At 38.7% G+C, this 20,326-nt stretch overlaps 1 protein-coding gene across 1 annotated transcript in view; it reads right to left on the reverse strand.

The window, feature by feature from the left end:
• The window catches only part of POLA1 (polymerase (DNA directed), alpha 1, catalytic subunit), a gene marked incomplete at its 3' end in the record, with an annotated part of 44,324 nt that extends 24,476 nt beyond the window's left edge, over positions 1-19,848 (reverse strand). The window contains exons 1-12 of the mRNA XM_010282132.1: positions 19,726-19,848; positions 18,599-18,695; positions 18,025-18,105; positions 17,118-17,233; positions 16,799-16,861; positions 15,192-15,290; positions 13,096-13,291; positions 12,687-12,855; positions 11,618-11,796; positions 8,115-8,227; positions 7,526-7,642; positions 142-216 (exon numbers count right to left, since the gene is read on the reverse strand). Coding sequence (XP_010280434.1) covers positions 142-216; positions 7,526-7,642; positions 8,115-8,227; positions 11,618-11,796; positions 12,687-12,855; positions 13,096-13,291; positions 15,192-15,290; positions 16,799-16,861; positions 17,118-17,233; positions 18,025-18,105; positions 18,599-18,695; positions 19,726-19,848 — 1,428 coding nt within the window. The remainder of the gene's footprint in view (positions 1-141; positions 217-7,525; positions 7,643-8,114; positions 8,228-11,617; positions 11,797-12,686; positions 12,856-13,095; positions 13,292-15,191; positions 15,291-16,798; positions 16,862-17,117; positions 17,234-18,024; positions 18,106-18,598; positions 18,696-19,725) is intronic.
• Between the last annotated feature and the right edge of the window lie 478 nt (positions 19,849-20,326).

Raw genomic sequence — 20,326 nt, forward strand, 5'->3', positions numbered from 1 at the left:
ATTAACCTCTTTTTTTTTAGTTACAAGACAACGAGTAACTAACTACACACTACTTTTTTTTTTTTTTTTTGGTAAAATCATAAAATTCTTAATTAGGTAAGAAAGCAGGTTATGGTCTTTTATCAAATTAAATATACTCACCGAATATTTAACTTCTAAGTACTCGGATTTTGCTGGAACATCCGGGATCTCAAAAGCATAATATTTTTCCACTTTCTATATAAAACAAAGATATTATTTTTTCAGTATCTCCCAAATGAATATTCATTCTGTCCAATAAGAAAGCTACTAAAGGCCAGCCAAAACATACATCTCAAAAACGATATGCTTGATCATATATTACCAATCCTGCAACTCATTATAACCATCTAAAAATAGTAAGAATGTTTTAGTATCTGTATTTGATCTCTTTAGGTTTTCTTAGCATGACGAGTTTCTACAGAATTGACTTACAAGTATACTAACCATTACAACACAAAAAAACATACAAGCTTAATAGCTAAGGAAACTCCAAAACATTCTGTAAATTCACAGGCTTCAGACATGAGAATTGGTGGTTCCAGACCACCACAAAACCACAACATGGCTCAGATGGAAAGGCATTTCAGAGATCATCTAGCCTGCTCAGAGCTGGGTCAACTAGAGTGGGTTGCTCAGGGCCCTTTCCAGTAAGGAGATGTCTCCAAGGATGGAGACTCCAGAGCCTCTCTGGGCAACCTGTGCCAGTGCCTGACCTCCCTTAGAGTACAAAAGTGGTTTATGTTCTGGTGAATTTCAGGTGTTTCAAATGGTACCTATTGCTCTTGTCCTCCACTGGGCACCAATGAGAAGAGACTGCCAGAGTTGTTTATACACAACGGTAAGATTTGCACCACCCAGTCCCTCACCCCGAGCTTGCTCTTCTCCAGATTGAGCAATCTCAGGTCTCTCAGCCTCTCCTCACATGACAGGCCCTATAATCGTCTTTGTGGTCCTGTGCTGGACTTGCTCCAGTATGTGCAAGTCTTTCTCATACTGGGGAGCTCAGCTAAATGCAACACTCCACATGTGTCTCACCAGGGTTGCATAAGGAGGAAGGACCATGTCCCTTAAACTGCTGGCAGTGCTCTGCCTCGTGCAGCCCAGGATGCCCATGGTCGTTTTTCCTGCAAGGGTATTTTGTTGGCTCTTGTCCAACTTCATGTCTACCAGGATGACCAGGTTTCTCCCTCCAAAGCTGCTTTCCATCCAGTCAGCTACCAGCATCTATTGGTGCCTGAGGTTATTCCAGTCCTGGTGCAGGACTCACTATTTCCTTTTTTTCAATTTTATGAGATTTCTGTAGGTAATGAGACATTTCCAGCCTGTCAATGTTGCTTTGAATGGCACCATCGTCATCTGGTACATCAGCCACTCCTCCTGGTTTCGTACTGTCTGCAGACTTGCAGAGTGTGTGCTCTGCACCATCATCCAAGCAATCAACACAGACACTAAGCAGGACTGAATCCAGTGCTGACCCCAGGGGTATGCCACTAGGGACTGGCCTCCACCTGGATGATGTGCTGCTGATCACAACCCTTGGAGCCCAGCAGTGCAGCCGGTCTTCAGTCCGCCTCGCTGTCCACTGACCTAGCCCATACTTCATCAGTTTGGCTTTAATATGTCTCTGCACGGCATCCTCAAAGTCAAGACAAACAACAGCCACTGCTCTGCCCTTGTTCACCAAACCACTCACCTCTTCACAGAATGCTACCAGCTTGGTTAAGCATGATTTCCACTTTGTAAATCCACACCAAACACTCCCAAGCACCTTCTTGTGCTTTGTGTGTCTGGAGAACAATTGTTTTCACCATCAGTTGCTCCATCACCTTTTCCCAGAGCTTGAGGTGAGGCTGGCCTCTAGTTCCCTGGAATCTCTTGTTTTCACCATCAGTTGCTCCATCACCTTTTCCCAGAGCTTGAGGTGAGGCTGGCCTCTAGTTCCCTGGAATCTCCTCTTCCTTGCCCATCTTGAGGGTAGCAGTGACATTTGCTTTCTTCCAGTCCTCAGGAACCCTCCTCTGATCAACATGACCTTTTAAACATAATCAAGTGTGGCCTTGTAATGACATTGGCCAGCTCCCTCTTCACTTATGAGTGCATCCCATCAGGTGCCATGCACCTGTGTCTGTCCAATTTGCTTAAATATTCCCTAACTTCATCCTCCTCCACTAAGGACAAGTCTTCTTTGCTTCAGGCTTTCCTTCTCGTCTCTTGGGGTCAGGGATTGATGAAGGCTGGGCTTTGCAGTACAGGCCAAGGTGAAGACAACATTGAGTATCTCGGCCTTTTCCCATGCCCTTTGTCACCACATCCCCTTTCAGCAGCAGGCACACATTTCCCTCTAGTCCTCTTGTACCTACAGAAGCTTTTCCTACTGCTCTTTGCCTCCCTCACCAGACTCAATTCCATGTGGGCTTTGGCTTTCCTTTATCCACCATGATGTCACCTCCATTAGTCTGCCCTCTAATCCTGACCTGTAAGCTCTTGACTGCCTCTTTGCCCATCCTTAGGCAGGGCTCCATGCATTCCCATTGCTCTGACATGTAAAAAGGACTCTCCCTCCTCACCATCCCAGCCTGTTCTTCTTAACCACATCCTATCCCACCGTGTGTCCATGATCCCAATGAGATCATAGCCCTGTAACTGCACACAGTTCCCTTTTTTAGATTGAATGCTTTAGTGGACAGTCACTTCAGAGAGGCACTAAAAAGAGCTGATTTCCCAATCATCTGCCAGCTATTACTTTATTACATGCTTAGAACAGAATAATTTCTATGACAATATTCTATTTTTCATTTTGAGTGACTTGGGTTTTACTAGAAAGTAGTCAAGTTTGTTTACGTATCTCTAACAAAGATAGTTAAAGCAGTCTCAAGATCAGTACAACTTAAAGTTAAGTATCACTTCTGCTTTCTTCAAGAACAATAATGATTTTCCACAACATGCACAGCTTGTCAGTTTCTAAGAATAACTACCTTCATTTTCCAAATAACTACAATATCCTGTGCAACAATACTATGGTACCTGCTGAAATGCCATGCTCTACACTGTAATATGTACGCTCTGCCCTGTAATACTTCACAAACCATCTGCACCACTGTTATATATTAGTGCTATTATGTTATGCCATAACTATGCTAGAACATTACTCTTACTACAAGAATTCCTAGAGGCCCCTTAAATTAAAAAGCATATTTTCACTGGACAGTGCACTAAGTTCAGGACATTATACACAGAGTCAGCCTATCAAACTTACTCTAGTGGTATATTAAGAAAAAACAAAGTCGCCATAAATTAGAATAAAATTTACAAATAAACAAAATATATGCACAGCTAGGTAAACTCAAAGTTATTGGGTTTTGGGGTTGGGTGGTTGGGTTTTTCTCCTTAAATGAATAGCATCAGCAACTATCAGCAAGCTCCCTCAGAACACTACAATGAGCAGTTATGCTTGCTGCTTCTCATAACACTGCAGTTTTAAGGCTGGAAAGCCTGCATAGGAGAGGAGAGGGCCCTCTGCTATAAATAGGAAGAAGGCAAATCCAGAAACAACTATGGCATGAACAGCTACATGGAAGCAGAAAAGAGTAATATAACTGGGTATGAGAGCACCACTATGAAGTCAGAACAGCATTACAAATTAGCATACAAATGTAGATCTGAACTGTTGAGCCAAGGCAGCACCTCACAGGAGCAGCACATCATAGCTGTAACACAACAGATGGCAATGCACTGCTTTTAAGCACATATTACTGGTGACTCCTCTTTTTTCTTTTTTTAATTTAAAAAAACCCTCTCAGGCTTCAAACAAGTTCTTGTTGCAAACACAAGCTGAACATAGTGTAAAAATAGTATGCTGCAGTGACTCATCCGAGTTATTCCACAGAGCTCAGCTCAATTACACAAGCGTCTCTGGTCATAACTGCAGTGAATGAATGCTTTGCTGCAGAGTAATCTGCCCTTCAAGTGGCCCTTCAGAGAGCAGAAATGAGCAGCAGTGATTAGCTGCTAAGTTCCTAAGTGGAGTAAGGCTGCTTTCAAATTGATTTGTGAAGACTTGCTAACTTGGCAGCAGTGCAACCCATTGAAGCTACAATCAGCAGCAGGTGCAGGAGGAAATGGTATGACTTAAGTGTATCTGTTCGCAGGGACAAAGTTTGGCACTGGCAAGGCCAAGATGCACACACACATGCACACACACACAGAGAACAACTTGTCTCCGTGTATAAATACTGGCGCTCTTTGCATCATCACAAAACTGGGTATTCTGAATAAAAGAACTTTGGGTGCACTACTGACAAGCATGTTAGTAACCTTTCTGATTTCCAGCTAATGGTGGAATAGTAAGTTTCTCAGTTTCACAATACTATGCCAAAACTCAGACTTCCTGTTACTCTGAATACACTGCTCAGGAGTGCTCTGCTCACCTGAGTAATATTGCCATTTAAAAATCTTTCAAAAACACCAACCCTTAAAAACACGGTAGTGGAACACTGGCTGCACATCACAGAACAGGGGAGTTGTTCTAAAGCATATCAGGTCTCAACCACATAGAGTCGCAACTGTGTGAAGATCACTTTTTTGAGCATTCACTCAGCTAGCTGAGTGCCACCACCATTTCAATTTGAGAACCCTGCACACGCCTGTGGAAACACAGATGCCAGGGCTGTATAACAACACAACATCTCTGACTGCAATGAAAAGAAAGATGATGACTCCTTATAAAACCAGGCAAATTGAGATCTCAGAAGGGAACTAAAGAAAAGGAAGGCACAGTAATGGGACAACCCCAATACTTCCACAATGATCTTGCAGGCAGCAAAAGGATCCCCTGCTGCAGAGATGTAAGCCTGGCCAGGCTTATGCCACTTGTTCACAGTGAATTTTGTGTTAAGCTGCAATATCTGAGTTACTGTAATACTTGCCTTGAATAGTTCTACAAAGGCCCCATCAACAGCCCTGCTCTCTAATCCTATCTTTTCTCTTTCCCCCCACATTACTAGTGCCATACCCTCCTGCTAGCTCCAATTCTCATTAGACTCTTCCAGGAGGCAGTAACTTTCAAAAGCAGCGGAAAATTATGCCAGCAAAATAAAGCTGGATAGTCTTTTACCATGTTAGTAAAATTCAGTTTACTGAAGAGTCTGACAAATTCAAACAGAATATGAATTCTTCCTGTTTGGAAACACTTCTGGTAGGTTATTCCAGAGCTTCTCTGCATACCCAACTATCCTGCCTAATTTATTCATGAATTAAAATTTATAAATTTGTTCTTTTGCTAAAACTGTCCTTTAAATAGCTTTCTTGCTGCTCATCCCCTTTTAATGTTTTTAGAGAATAAAAAAGTCTTATCATTATTCTTCACTTTACTAGGCTAAAAAAAAATTTAAAGCTCTTTTATAGTTATCTCTGGTATAACTGATTCTCCTTTTGTCTCATGCTTCCAATTACCACCTTTTGTACCTATCATCGCTTGAGTTGATCACCCTGATGAGGAAAGATTAAGTGTTATAATATTCTAGGTAAGATCTGAACAGTGCCTTAGTGCTGCTACTTCCCTATTCCTGCTAGGGATCGCTCCTGTGTTACAGCCAAGGACCCCAGACGCATGGTAGTCACGTGTCTGGACAACACAGTTGGGTCTTTCATCCCAGGCTCCATGTAAACTCCGTAAAATTTGATCAGCTTTGAACTAATGTCAGAAATAACAGTTCAAATACTTCCTGCATATGGTTTACCTTGATTTTTACAAGCCATCTTTGAAGGTTAAACTATATTACTCCATTACCTTACGCTATTCTTCCTCAGCACACCTTAGCATGCCGTGGAGGTTTCCTCAGATTCTGTTAGCAGATGTGCATCTTTTCAAAGGCCTTTCCCCCTCCTTCCATTTCTGGAGTACAAGTGTTTGTATCCACTCTTTTACCGAAGAGCTGATTTGCCCCGAGTTGCCTCCCTCATTCCTGAAAGGGCCTTTGAACAGTGAGCTATTACAAACTTGTTTTTCATCTATTGTTAAATTCGTTCCTTTCCAATTCCCATACATAACAACTAAGTTATAATCAAATATACAAAAGAAATAACATTGATAAAACTGAAAAAACCTGAATTTGCACCAGAACTTTGAAAGAAAATAAGTTAGAAAAAAGTGAAGTTTTACAAAGTCCTAAAGAAGCGTGCATTTTCCCTGAATGGTGTAAATAATGCTACATGTTGTTGAAAAAATGTCATTTCTTGCATGAATTTGCCATTTGAGAAACACTGCTCACGTTTTGACTTTAACAACATGAACTTTCTGAAGTATTTTAGCTTTGAATTAGATGACCTCTTGAGGGTCTTTCCAACCCAAATTACCATATGAACTTGATTTTATTTTCCCCTCATTTACTTATTGTTAAATTCCATTCTTCCCGCATTTTTACTTGCCATCTTATTTCCTGATCAGCTACTCAGGAACAAATCTACGAAGTCACAAGATTGCCAGCCTGGGAAAAGTTACAACTAATTCCACACCACCTGGTAATTACAATGAAAGCCAGCTTTGCCAGACTAATGACATCTTACTTCAAGAAATGGAAAAGTTTCTGAGCACTTCATTCTGAACAAATCTTTTCCTCTAACTTGCACGTTAGCCACCTTTCACACACACACAAAGTCCCCACACCCCCCCCGCCAAAAGACAAATGCTCTATTTAAATGAACAAGAAAAATTCCTCACAACTAATTCAGTCCAAATTAGCAACATCAGCTCTTGTCATAACTCTGCAGGAAAAGTATTATATTACTCTATGTGCAAATTTTCCATTATAGCAACATTTTGCTCTTCCAATGTTCTTTTAAGCATTTGTTGAGCAAACAGGACACAGCAAAATAACACTCTAAGACTATTGCCCATAACTGTAAGCCCAGAACAGCTTAAGTTTCAAGACTGGATGACAGTCCTCACAACTTGCTACCTCCTGTATAAACGCACTATGACAATCCATGCTCCAAACAGCACATATGCTAAAAAGATAAATCTGCAAGAATGACAAGAAGGATGAAACATGCCAAGAGATGAAGTTCAGTAGGACACCTAGTCAAATGAAAAGATAGTCAGTGCACTGACCTATCTGCTGGACAACAGAATCTTTCATTTTAAACTTTGACACCATGAGCTGATACCCAGGCTTTAGGTATCATAACTTCATCTGTTCTGTATTCTCAAAAATAGCTCGGCAAGCAAGACAGACAGACTGACATTCAACACAGTTTCAAAGAAGCTAAGGAATAAGTATTTTCAAAAGCATTATCTTTAAACTTCTGGTGGAACAATCATATTGCATATGTTCTGTTCTTAAAGGAGTATGCATATTTGGGAAGACACTGGAATGGCTTTTAGGAGACTTACACATGTCCGGAGCTATATATGTGGACTTGAGCATAACCTCCCCCACTGAACAGACTTCCCACCTTACAAACCAGAACAACAGAAAATGGCCACATAGGATGCTTGTAGACAAACCTTGGATTTGAACTTCATGATCTTATACTTTGGTGAAATGCAGTCATTAAATTCCTTGAAAACACTCATTAGAGTTACCGGAGTCTCCATCTCTTTGCCAGTGGACAGGTCAATTTCCTCAAAAAAAGAAGTAAAAAAAGCCCATTAATTTTGTTAAACAAATTAACAAAAAATGCCAGCAGACATGACCAATAAGTTGTATTTTGCTTTACTGTTATGAATCATGTACCTCTTCAAGGGAAAACGACAATGCAATCAGCCAAGAAAACACAAGTTTCAAAAACATTATTTGAAACAGAGTGTTTAAAAAGCACTAAGTTTTCCAGTAATACTTCAAGACAGCTTAGATTTGCTGCTTAGGAAATAAAAGGTAACAATTTGTCTGCAGTTGATAATTAGGGTCAGGGGGAAGCAGCAATGCTCTACTCTGCATCTCACATGTGATATACCATGTACATCTTGTACTTCACCACCTACATCAGACAACGCTGGCTTCAACAGTTCCCATAAACACACTGCTAGAACTCATAACCTGCCATAAGCAGAATGAAAGGTACTTATGTCTGACATGCTTAAAAGATATACTTACTGTTTCACGTGGCAGTAGATAAACAGTTCTCTCAATATTTTTCACTGTCACACAACAGCTGACATAGGTGTTTGCAGATTCAATCCAAACTTTGCCGAACAAAAACACCACACCTAAGTAAGAAGGGCAGAACAAAGAATTCAATATGCAATTCTTAAATTAAACATTCTTAGTGCTGCTTAAAACAGCTTATTATGTATTCCTGCATAGAAACACAACCATTTCTGGTTCAGGTCCTTGGACAACAAATCTTTCTGATGTATCAGCACATTCTAAATAATTTTAAATACCAGCTTTACAAATGGATACCTTCATGCTTCTACCTCCATCACTATAGTAACAACACCCTGATATGTGAAATTCAAAATAGCATCAAACAGCCAGTCTCAGAATTCTGTTCTGATACTCCACTTCTGCCTACATTAGTTTGATAATTCATGGCGAGAGCGAAGAAGGAGAAAAATCAGTGAAAGCTGAAGATAATCATAATGCCTGTGCTGTCAATCACTCCCGAAACATGTAATCTACAATTTTTCATTCTTCAGTTAGACCAGTACAACTAATCCATTCTTGCTACACTTTAGTACCACAAGATCAAGACTCTACTACTAATAAAACCTGTAAAAATACATTCTGAAGACAACAACTAGAAGCTGATCAACTATTTTTAACAAGTGATGACACTGGAAGATGTACGACAGCCCAAGAAATCCCAGATGCTAAGACAGCAGTTGTAACCAAGGTAGACATTCCGAAAGCCTATACACAGCAGGACTAGCGCAACTGACTCTTCATTGTGGGCCACGTCATTATTGTACATGCACATCTCTGAGCCATGGAGAATGTGCAATTAGCACAAAACACCGCAAACTGCTAATCAAGTGATGTTAAACTTTGAAATAACATAGAACAAGGCTAGCTGACTTTCACATATATTTTGTGAATTACAAGTAAAATAAACTTCCAAGTACAACTCAAAAACCTGGCTTCACCCGAGTTCCCTTCGAACTCCAAATAATTTGGAATTTGATTACATAAGAGACTACCCTATTAATCAAATCAGAAATATCAGAGCTGAGACTGTCTCAGAAACAGTGTTTCACATAAGGAAGATTTTGAAACCTGCATTTCTACTTGGTCTGACAATGCACAAACTTGGTTTGAGTTCTAATTTATCTTTTCCACACGATCTATCAGATGTAAAGGCACCTTTCTTACTCCATTAGATCCAAGATAAATCAGTGAAGATGCACTAAGGCAGATGACAGAGTTAGTGTGACAGGCTAAGAAAAATCATTTCTTGAGTGCTTGGAATAGATGTGAACAAGACCGCTTTTGTCAAGGGCAGAAAAGAGAATGCTGCGGTTTTGAAGATGATGAGAGCAAGGATACAAGCTTCAGCTGCACAAAGTATCTTAGAGATTTTAATACAGAGGCAATCTTCAAGATTTAGACAGTTTGAATAAAAGGATCTAGAAAGAGCTCAAATTACAGATCTAAGTGACAGGGAAAATGAAGTTCTTGTCCTCAGCAATCTTTTTTTTTTTTAAGGGGATAAAAAACTCAGATAGGTTTGTATCATACAGAAAGATGAACTATGGGAGAGACCACAAAACAGGAGTTAGTCGCTTGAACAGCTGGCAATATTAAGAGCATGGAGAAGTTAACCTGTCAGGCATACATACAAGCAGGTGAGGTAGAAAGAAGGATACACGAGACAGTCAGAGACAGGGTAAAAGGCTGCCTGGACTGCAAAGATGAACTTCAATCAACTCTATCATGGACAAATAAATGGTCTTAATCCCCAGATTTCACAGAATCAGAATAATTTAGGATGCAAGGAACCTTTGGAGGTCACCTAGTCCAACATACACACACACACCCCACCCTCCCCACACACACATAATGAAAGCAGGGCTAACTTTAAAGAGTTTTCAGAGACATTTCAGATGTAAAAACCAAGAAATGAGAGAAAAGATATCAGGACCTATCCCCTGTAAACCTGATTATGGAAAGAAGAAAGAAAGAAAAAAATGGGAGTAAATCTTATAAAACCCAGAGTCTGTGAAAAGAAAGATCATGTTACCAATGAACCAAAAGGCAAGCAAAGTCAAGTGACAGGGAAAATGTCTTGCAGAGGGGAAAGGAAGGGCAATTTTTATTCATTATTTCTTTAAAATGTTAATAGGATTACAATTCACAAGTTCTCTGCCTAAGATAGTAAAGGGAGTTATGAAAAGTAAGCCTCCAAAAATTCACTGAGTTTGAAAGAGTCTTATGATTATGCTATAGTATTTACTCTTCAGGCAATGCATTTGACATCACAGTAAATGAGGCATAAACAAAGATCATGAACATGTTAAACAAAAAAAGCAGTGTCAAAATTTTCCCTCTACATTACTAATTGAAAACAGGTGCAGTCTTTATTATTCAATCCTGAAAAAGTCATAATGAGAAAACAACACTCCTTGCATGCGAGGAACAGAAATCCTTTCATAATTATGTTCCATTCAGCAACTGACTTGGAAGACAAAAAAAAAAGGAAAAAGAACAATAGTGGTGTCTTTAAAAGTGGCAATTTTATATTAGAGCCATTGATTTCATCAAGATATCTGTGATTATCACCACTCCCATCACCAAGCTGTTCAGCCCAGCAGAGTCTCATATTTAAGTTTGGCGTCCCAACTCACAACAAAAGGTGTAACAAAAAAACTTATCTGACTCAATGCTTACAGCATCAACCCAAAAAAACTTGAACAACCTATGGAAGAACCTTCCTCTAAACCTACATGAAGCATAAATTAGAAACCCAAGAACCTAAAGCTGCTGATGAAACAAGAAGACAGATAGCGCTTAGAACAGATGTGAACACAACTTAATTTTTTCAGCGCTGAGATCAGAATGCTGCAGTTTTGAAGACGACACGAGGCAGGATTCACACCTCAACTGCACAGAGTATCTTAGGGATGTTAACCCAGAGACGATCTTCAAAATTTAGACAGTTTGACTAAAGGAATCTAGACAGAGCTTGTATTTTTCAGGTCACCTTCCTCCCTTGATAAACATATCTTTCCTTCATATAAAATCATGCAACTGTTATTGTACAGGCTTTCTAACAATCCACCAGTATTTTAAGTTACAATTACAGAAACAGGAAGAAAGTATGCTCAATTGTTGGGCCACTGATTAAGAAATTAACAGTATCAGCTTATTCCTGGAGTGCACAGGGTTTTAAGAGGGCCAATGGGTCACCAACGTCGAGAAATGCTAGTAGGTCCCTTTGCACCTCCCTACTACTATCCTAGACCAAGAGAGAACATTCCTACTTTGACCAGTCATAGTGCCCTGCACTGAGGACAGAGGTGCAGAAAAACAAGAGATCCACGTACAAGTTATAGAGCACATGGAGACTGGGTATCTAGACATAATTTAGGTGCGTCTGAAAATCCCAGTCACATAAGAAGAATCAGAATAGCATTTTCTGCCTTTAACTGAATAGTTACCTGGCTGACTATACTGATCTTCATAAGCATCCAGCCAATAAAATCTTAAGACTTGATCATCATTTTCCCCATTCACAAGTGGAAGGAGATTGGGGTCCAGCTGAACTTCTGCCACTGCTAGATCAGCTTCGTCCTCATCAATTCTGTCCCAACATGAGATACCTGGGAGAGAACAACTTCTGCAGGTTTTGCAGAAGAAGAAAGAAACAAGAAATAAAATTGTGCCTTTGCTATATCCACCATTTCGCTTTTTTCCAGCCCTATATTCTCAGGCCTTTTGTTGCTCTTTCCACTACCAAGCAACATTCCCAACAGCTGGATTTCCTCAGATTTCTTCTGAAAAGAAGGATGGAGTGACAGAGAGAGAAACCCACATGCAAGTAGAGTTCTCAGTACACAACACACAGGCTTTAAAAGCCATTCACCTGGCTTGGTCATTTGAATGACTTTTATGTAACAAATATATCCATCCATTTCTACAAGTTGCTCAGTGGGAACAATGGATCATTTCAACAAAACTACCTTTTCAGTCATTAAAGTCTTTTTGATAATTCAAATATTTTACAGTTTAAAGTTATGGAAACATATGATCCAAGATTATTCCAAGCAATCAAAAAAAAAAACAGGGGAAAAAAAACCCCTTTTTCCCCATTTCCAAAGACACAGCTGTTCACCATGTGAAATTGCTTTTAGCAACAATACTTTTAACTACAACTAACATTATGAAATACCTTCATAGTCGCTTAGAATAACCACCATTAGCAATTCCTCATTTTTGCTTATTGGCACCAAAGTTCATTGTTCAACACCCACATTGAGTCACCCTGATGTACTGAAATACATGTTCTGTTGTCATATACTAAATCCCAACACCATCAAGTATTTTTCAATTAAGTAGCTATCAGCATGTTCAACATTAACATTTTTAGCCTCAGTACAAAGAAAAACATCACATAGCATTATCATCATTCTGTCTGTATCACAATTACCCCACTGGCAAAGACAAGTCTACGGTTCATAGATACTAAAAGCCTTCTTGGTGGATGAAAAAAAAGAGAAAGATTCTTACAAGACAGATGTTTCTTTCTTCTCTGATTCTAGCTGCTCCATCTCTTTCTTTTCAATTTCCTTGTCTCTCTCCAAGCTTTCGGATGTCTCAAGTATAGTTTCCACATGCTCTGCTTCCATAGGTTCATCAAAGTCCTCCTCATCAAAATCCATCATTCCCTGATCATCATCTGGAAGTGTTGCACATAGAACTAAAGGCTTGAATCATTAAAATGACACATTGTATATACTACAGTGGCATGCATAGATAGCATTCTATATGCATGAATATAATATACAGTGTCAATATACAAACAAAATATTACACCTAAACTATCTAAGCATCTAACTAGTAAAAACTAAGAAGTGTTTTAACACTGATATGCCATATTTAAAGAGTTTCCAGCACTGCATTTTGATTCTTTTGATACCTGCAATAGCTTTCTCTTCTATTGTCTTCACTACTCCCCCATTTTCTGTAGCTTTTTGCACATACTTGGTATCCTTGTTTTCAGAGACTATGACAGATTTTGTTGTGTAATTGGCATGTTCAGGATGAAATGAAGCTGGAGGAAAAGCTTCCTTTCTGAGATGAGCAGGAACTTTCTTTGATATAGGGGTGATTACCTGGAAGACATTTCAGCCATAAGTTAAAAAAAAAAAAAAAAATCTCTTAAAAGCAAAAAAGGAAAAAAAAAATCTAGCACTCACTATTTGCAGAACTAGTAACCAGGGCTAGGGGAAAAGCTCCACATATTTGCAGCATGACAGCTAAAACTCCTCAAGAGTAAATTTTAAATTCTACACCATCATTTCTGCTGCGATGCATTTCTACTATAACTTTAAAAAGCAGTTTAGAACAGGCCATGGTTGACATTCAATTAATGTCACTATTTTTCCCATTCCTAAACTAAAACCTCTATCTGTGTCAACTGAGTATGTGACAATATATGTCAGGCAGGGACACAGCCTGGAACAACTCAGGAAGGCCAATATGGCAGTTTACACCTGTTCATATCAGTAACGAGTTCGAGGTGTCTACAAGACACCATGGGTCTAGAGAGCAGAGCACTTCTCCATTGGATTTCTTCATGCTGCAGACATGACAGGGAGAGTGAGGAGAACCAAGAAACTGCATTTCAGCATGCTCTGAAAGCCTAAACTCTGAGGCACTAAGTACATAGTTTGTTTTTTGGACAGGATACCACTACAGCAGCAGCTAAAAAACCCTCTTCTTATGGAAGATGTGTATGAAGTGGCCTCCACCATGACCAGCAACAGGTCTCTCTGCATTTACTGGCCCTTAACCTGTGGTAAGGTCCAAAACCTTTATCTTCAGGGAAAGCTGTTACTTGAAAACATAAAATTTAGAGTTGCACACAATCATTTCTACAGTTTTAATCTCAGCTCAGCTACTTCTACTGTGGCCAACACCAGACTTGGCAGTTAAATCACCTTAAACAGAAAGCAAATGTCACTTAATCTGCTTTCACCAGCAATTTTTTGTTAGCTCAGACAGATGAATTTATTCATACTTGTATTTCTGCTTGTCTCCTGAAGTAGAAAGCATCACTGCCATCTTGCTTTTTATGCCCATTTATTTCCTAAGGCTGCACTCTTCATCCTTTTCATCTGTTTAATTGTCTAAAATCTCCAATTCCTCCTCTTAGGACCACAGAAGCTATCAGCTGAACAGCCTGTCTGGGAATTAATTTCCTTCTCAATGTTTCCTCCAAAAGTGACCACTGTTTTGCACCATAAAGACAAAGATCCTCTCTTACTGTATCTTCCCCTTTTTCCTTTTTCAATTACTTGGAGGCTCGAACACAATTGTTGAAATGAGTGCCACTGGTGACTATTTTCAACATAAGAATTCATGTCACTATAACACAAAGTTTCACAAATCAGATTTATCTACTCTACTCCATTTGCCCTCTACAGGCTCTTACCACATATCTCATTGTATTTCCAGCTATAAAGCCCTTCTCATTTACCAGAACTCTTAACAAAATGCTAGCCTTCCATCCTCAGCAGCCCATCCCTCCTTTCACTCCAAAATCTTCCACTAGGGTCAACTTCTATCCACAGCTTCAATTTTCCGTTTGCTTTCCATTTCCGCAGAAGATGAGTTTCTTATCCTTTTCCATGCCCACAAATACTCTTTCTAATGCTTATTTCACTTCCCATCATCCTTTCCTTGCCACAAGGGTCTTTTCTACTTTTAGGAGAAAAGAAACAAAGCAGAAGCTCACCTTCATGTGATGCACCTAACATAACAAGAAGGGCATGTCAAATGTAACAGCTACATACTACTACTGTACTAAAGATACAAAAAGTTGTATTCTGTTTATGTATTAACATGGAAGGGGAAGAGGAAAAATGCATGAAGTTACACAGTAACGTTGCCAAGGAAGCTAATGAGAAAGGTAATTTCTAGAAAAAGAAATTAAAGACAACAGTATTCAAATCAACTAAAATACATATTAATACTTATTAATGAGAACTTTTTTCATTTTTTTGCCTTTACCTTAGGAGTTTGGGACTGCACAGAGAAAGGATTCAGTGGTACTCCAGCAGATCTTTTCCTTTTCAGCATTATAATTGGTGGTGGACTTAACTGAACAGTCTGAATATTGAGAGAGAAAGTGACAAAATTAAGAGGTGGTATTTAGTGTTTTCTTTTGCCTTGGTTAGTAGTATTTTCCATCAAAGAGGAAGGCCACCAGTATTTCTCATTTGCCAAGAAAACGCACCTCCTGATACACAACTCGGCCACGTAAAAAGAAAAAGTTATCTGAGCAATCAGTCCATGAAGACAGACACCAGAATTTTTTTTGGTAAACAGTTTGAGAAAAACTGTCGTCAATGAGTGAAACAGTTTTCAAACTGTGGGCATTTCAATAGCTGACCTTTAATGCCCAAGTATCAGAATAACTGGTGGGATGTTCTTCAAGTCTGCTGAAACAGTAGTACTGAGCATACGTCCCTTGAGAAAGGCAGAATTGCTCTTTCAGCGTGGTCACACTAGAGGAAAACCCATTTTAATTTATTTACATGAACAGATATTTTATAGTCATCCTTATCAACAGCTAATAACTAAATACTAATAAATTAGCAAATAACTAATAGCTAATAAATAAAGAAATTTTAGAAAACAAGTCACAAAGCCACAAAAACCAATAGCTAATGACTATTTGAGTAAATAGAAGCTGTAATGTAATTATTAGAATTATTTCCCCTGATCAATGCTCCACAAACTCTGACAGCATTAAAATGCATTTGCTTAAGGATTTGAAGGTTTTTGATAGGCTAAGATATTGTAACTCTCAACCAGATGTCATAGGGAGGAGTAAAATCATAAGCACACAAAATCAAGAGAACAACTTTACATTGGAAAAATCTTAGCACTCTGTAAAAATACATTATGCTTATTATGATACAACATATTTCAGTTCAATATCTCACCACTACAGCAGTTTCACGGTTTACATGTCAGCAATCCTTTAAGAAATCCCGCTAAGGGGCATTAACTCATTGGAAAGCCATTAATGACAAGGAACAGCCTCATTTGAGACCGTCCAACCCTGCTACAGCAGCCATCCTCCACTAACTCAGAGGATGTGTTAAGTCTCGTTCTCTGCAGCAAACTGTGGAAAGCAAGAGGAGGCAGACAGAAGCTGAGGCTACGTTATCTGCTGAAACAGTCCCCCCTTCAGCTCCTCTCATGAACCCAAACACACCAGATGGAAATATCCCACAGTATACTGGCTGGAGCATGGTGATACACATAGGTGGTATGCACTATCCAGGTGCAGGTAAGTCCTGTCACTCCAAGCTAACTAAAACCTAGAAAGCTGCATTAGCACAGGCTCTACAGCACATTAATATAAATCATCTCTAATTAGGACATAGCAGGACATTGGTTTATCAAACCAATACAGTCCTGCAACTTCTGCTCGGTGGAGATGACAAGTAGACTGCATTCGTATGTGGAATATACCAAGCAGATGTGCTATGGAAGAAAGCCACCTTAGATGGTCTCGTTTTAGGAAGAACTTTATTTTATTTATATGTTCCACAACAAGAAAAAATGAATTGATTAAGGTGTTTCAAGATTTTTATTAACATACTTACATCAGCATTGAGATCTTGAAGAATATCCCCTAGTAAATCATCCTTTGACAGGTCCACAGTTTTCTGTAAGGTAACACAGATTAGCCAAACAGTTCTTAGTTACGAGTGCAAACCCAATCAGGACCAGCAGCAAATGACTAAAGAGTTTCTACAAAAAAACCACAATGTTTTCAGGAATGCTCCATACACAAGAGTTTGTAATAGGAGTTTATGTCTTGCTAGACTCAAGAAACTGAAATGAGCCCTTGCTTTATTCCACTCCCACTAAAACACTGCAAACAAATTAGAAATCTTTAAATTCAAAAATGTAAAAACTTACGTCTGTGTTTTTCTTCCCAGCACTAGCTATAAACATAGACTTAATTGTGTTTGGCTTTGACACCACAGATTTTTTCGTGTTCTTTTTATCAACCGTAGAAGTTTTGCCACCTTTACCTACAGAAAAATATAAAATTGTGAATTCTACATCAGAAAAGCTCAATGTTTAAGGGTCCAGTTATCAGTAGCAATAGACAGCTGAGGTAGTCTACTTCTTCCACCTTTACACTTCTGGATGAAATGAAGCCTAATCATCTTTCATTTGCTGCCAGCTTTTTACACCTGTCATGCATACACAAAAAAAACGCAAAAGCTTGCCAGCATCCTACCTTTCCTAGTCATGGCAGAGATGATCTTTGCATACTCAAGTTCATATTCCAGAAAAAGGACCGAGATACTTGACATGGAAGCATCTCCAGAAAACAAGTGTTTCCTGGAGTATCCAAGTTTGGCGCTAGGCTTGGATTCTCAACATCAGATTCACTTTCTCAGTTTGCCACCAACTTCATAAAAGTTGGCAAAATCATTTGATCCCAGATACACAAAAGCATGCAAGTATTTCAGTGGCAAGAGAGACCACGCATCCTTTAGACACTGGCTTTGGAAACCAAGATCATTCCTAGATGCACTTGTTCTAGAAGTGAATATATATCCCACAGAAGACTGTAAGGACAGTTGCCCTGGTAGTGCTGAACTAGTTAGCAGTGATTTGACTTCAGTTTGTGGACCTCTATCTTCTGCATCACAGGGACTAAACAAAACCCACAATCACAGGCATAGAACTACCGAGCATCAAGTAATGTGTCATTTGCCCATGTTCACCACACACTGATGCCAAGAAGTTGCCTGTTTTAGGTACCTTTTAAAAGCCACTGGAAGACTTTCTACAGTGGTCATGGCCAACCTACCTTTCTTATTGGAACCAAGAGCATCATCATCCAGATCTTCATCAAAGATTTCCCTTCCATCTTCTACATAACCTATCCCATCTGCAGGGAAAAAAAAAGTTAAAAATTTACATTTTAAATTGTCATCAGATATTTCTAAATATATTCATAATCCAAAGTTTTACACATTTAAACACTTTCCCCCCTTTAATATAGAGGAAAGTTTTTAACACTTTTGTGTTTATAACTATAGCATTCTCATCTGTATCTTCTATTAAAATAAATATATTTTTACATGTTTAATTAGAAATTATCGATTACAGTACTCTTTTTAAAGCTACATCACTGATAACTGGACATAAAATTTCAAAAACAGCTCTTAATGGAAAAATATTTTCATTACCACCCTAATACACTAATATGAGAACAATGAAAAAGATTCACTTCCATATAAAAGCTTATCTTTTCCTTGTCTCCTAAAACAATTTGTAAGAATGTACTAACTATAACTTACCTCAAATCATGAACATTATGAAGCCCAGTTGACTTGTAACACCACAATCAAAAATAACTTTCCAAATGAATCTTAACTTACCATCATCAACAATCCAGTCATCATCCTGACGTTCTCTGACCATCTTGGAGTATTCTTCCTCATCTATTTCATCATAAACACTTGTGAAGTCTTCAACCTACAGTTAAGGTAAAATGAGGATTAACAGTTCCCATACCATTACTTATAATTCATTTGAAGTTTAATATAGGTCATCAGTAAGCACACAGAAGTCCCCCCCAAAATGCATGTTTTCCTACATTGTTACATTGTTCACAACCAGTAAGCATGGTTATTCATTCAGTTTAAGTTTCTTTTTTGGCAGTGACAAAAGACAGGTTATAAATTTTTTAAATTATCACTGTGTACTGAAACTCAAAATCTACTGAAGCACTGGCAGAGACTTAATTTGAAACTGATTTGCTTTATTGCTCATTTCACATTACCAAAAAAAAAAAAAAAAAAGCAGCGCACAAGAAATCCTAGCAATGGAGACTTCTGACCTTTGGCTCTACTCTCAAACACCAAGATGAACTCAGTGAAAAGGAAGGTGACTTGATGTGTCAAAGCATAATGCTTAAGATGTTCTTCTCTGCCTCAGAGTAAATTTACATGTTAACAATCTATGCATTTCAGGCTGCTTTAGATTTATCCACCTCAATGTGGAAGCCACTTCCTGCTGGCACTGCAAACAACTGGGCAGTATCAATGTTACACTGCCAGATTTCAGTTCTACCAGTTAAATTTTGGTTTCTTTGTGGAAACATAGCATATGAATATTAGTGGATTTCAGTCATGTAAAGCTTTGAAATTAAAGTTTAAAATCATTTGAAGTTAAAAAAAAAAAGCACTTCCTATCATAACATTAATTACGCAGTTATATTTTAAAAGTTGGTCCTTTCCTGTGGGATGGTTATCAAGCAATACCAAGCATGTATGACTTGCAGTTACTAAAATAATTTTAGTTTTGAAAACAGAAATAAACAAATTAAAGATACCAGAAAGCAGCAAAACTATTACAGTTACATTCTGAAATACATACACCACTAAAAACCAAAAGCTGAAAGGCAAATTTTGTTTCCCATAACTTTTAGATACACATAAAGGGTAGTTAAGCATCTTGGCTCACATTCAGTTTTTATTAAAAAGAAGAGATGAGGAATTTTCACCTGATATTTTATTTTTTCACCAGCTTTGGCTTTTTTCAGACGTTCCAGTGCTTCTTGCTGGCCTCTTCTAGATTTCTTCTCACGTCTAGAGCGTGATGCTGCAAAACTTCCAGACTCATGCATTGCTGCAATTAATTAAAAACCAGAGAAATAAGCTTAGTAATGAGCTGCTGTTACCTTTGGTATTTAGCGTTCAGTGATGTACTGACAGATGATTGCAGTTTTGTTAAAATCGACAGAGACCTACTTGGCTAAAAGCACATAGTCATGGATGGCTCTTGATAAGGAGATTCTGGAATTATACTGAAGGCATGGTCTCAGACAGACACAGAGATAGAATCATACAATTATTAAGGTTGGAAAAGACCTCTAAGATCATCAAATCCAACCATCAAGCCAACACCACCATGCCCACTAAACCATGTCCCGAAGTGCCATGTCTACAACTTTCTTGAACGCTTCCAGTGATGGTGACTCCACCACCTCCCTGGGCAGCCTGTTCCAATGTTTGACCACTCTCTCAGCAAAGAAATTTTTCTTAATATCCAGCCTAAGCCTCCCCTGGTGCAACTTCAGGCCATTTGCTCTCATCCTGTCGGTA

Source organism: Phaethon lepturus, unplaced genomic scaffold, assembly GCF_000687285.1.
Source record: "Phaethon lepturus isolate BGI_N335 unplaced genomic scaffold, ASM68728v1 scaffold580, whole genome shotgun sequence".
Taxonomy (NCBI): domain Eukaryota; kingdom Metazoa; phylum Chordata; class Aves; order Phaethontiformes; family Phaethontidae; genus Phaethon; species Phaethon lepturus.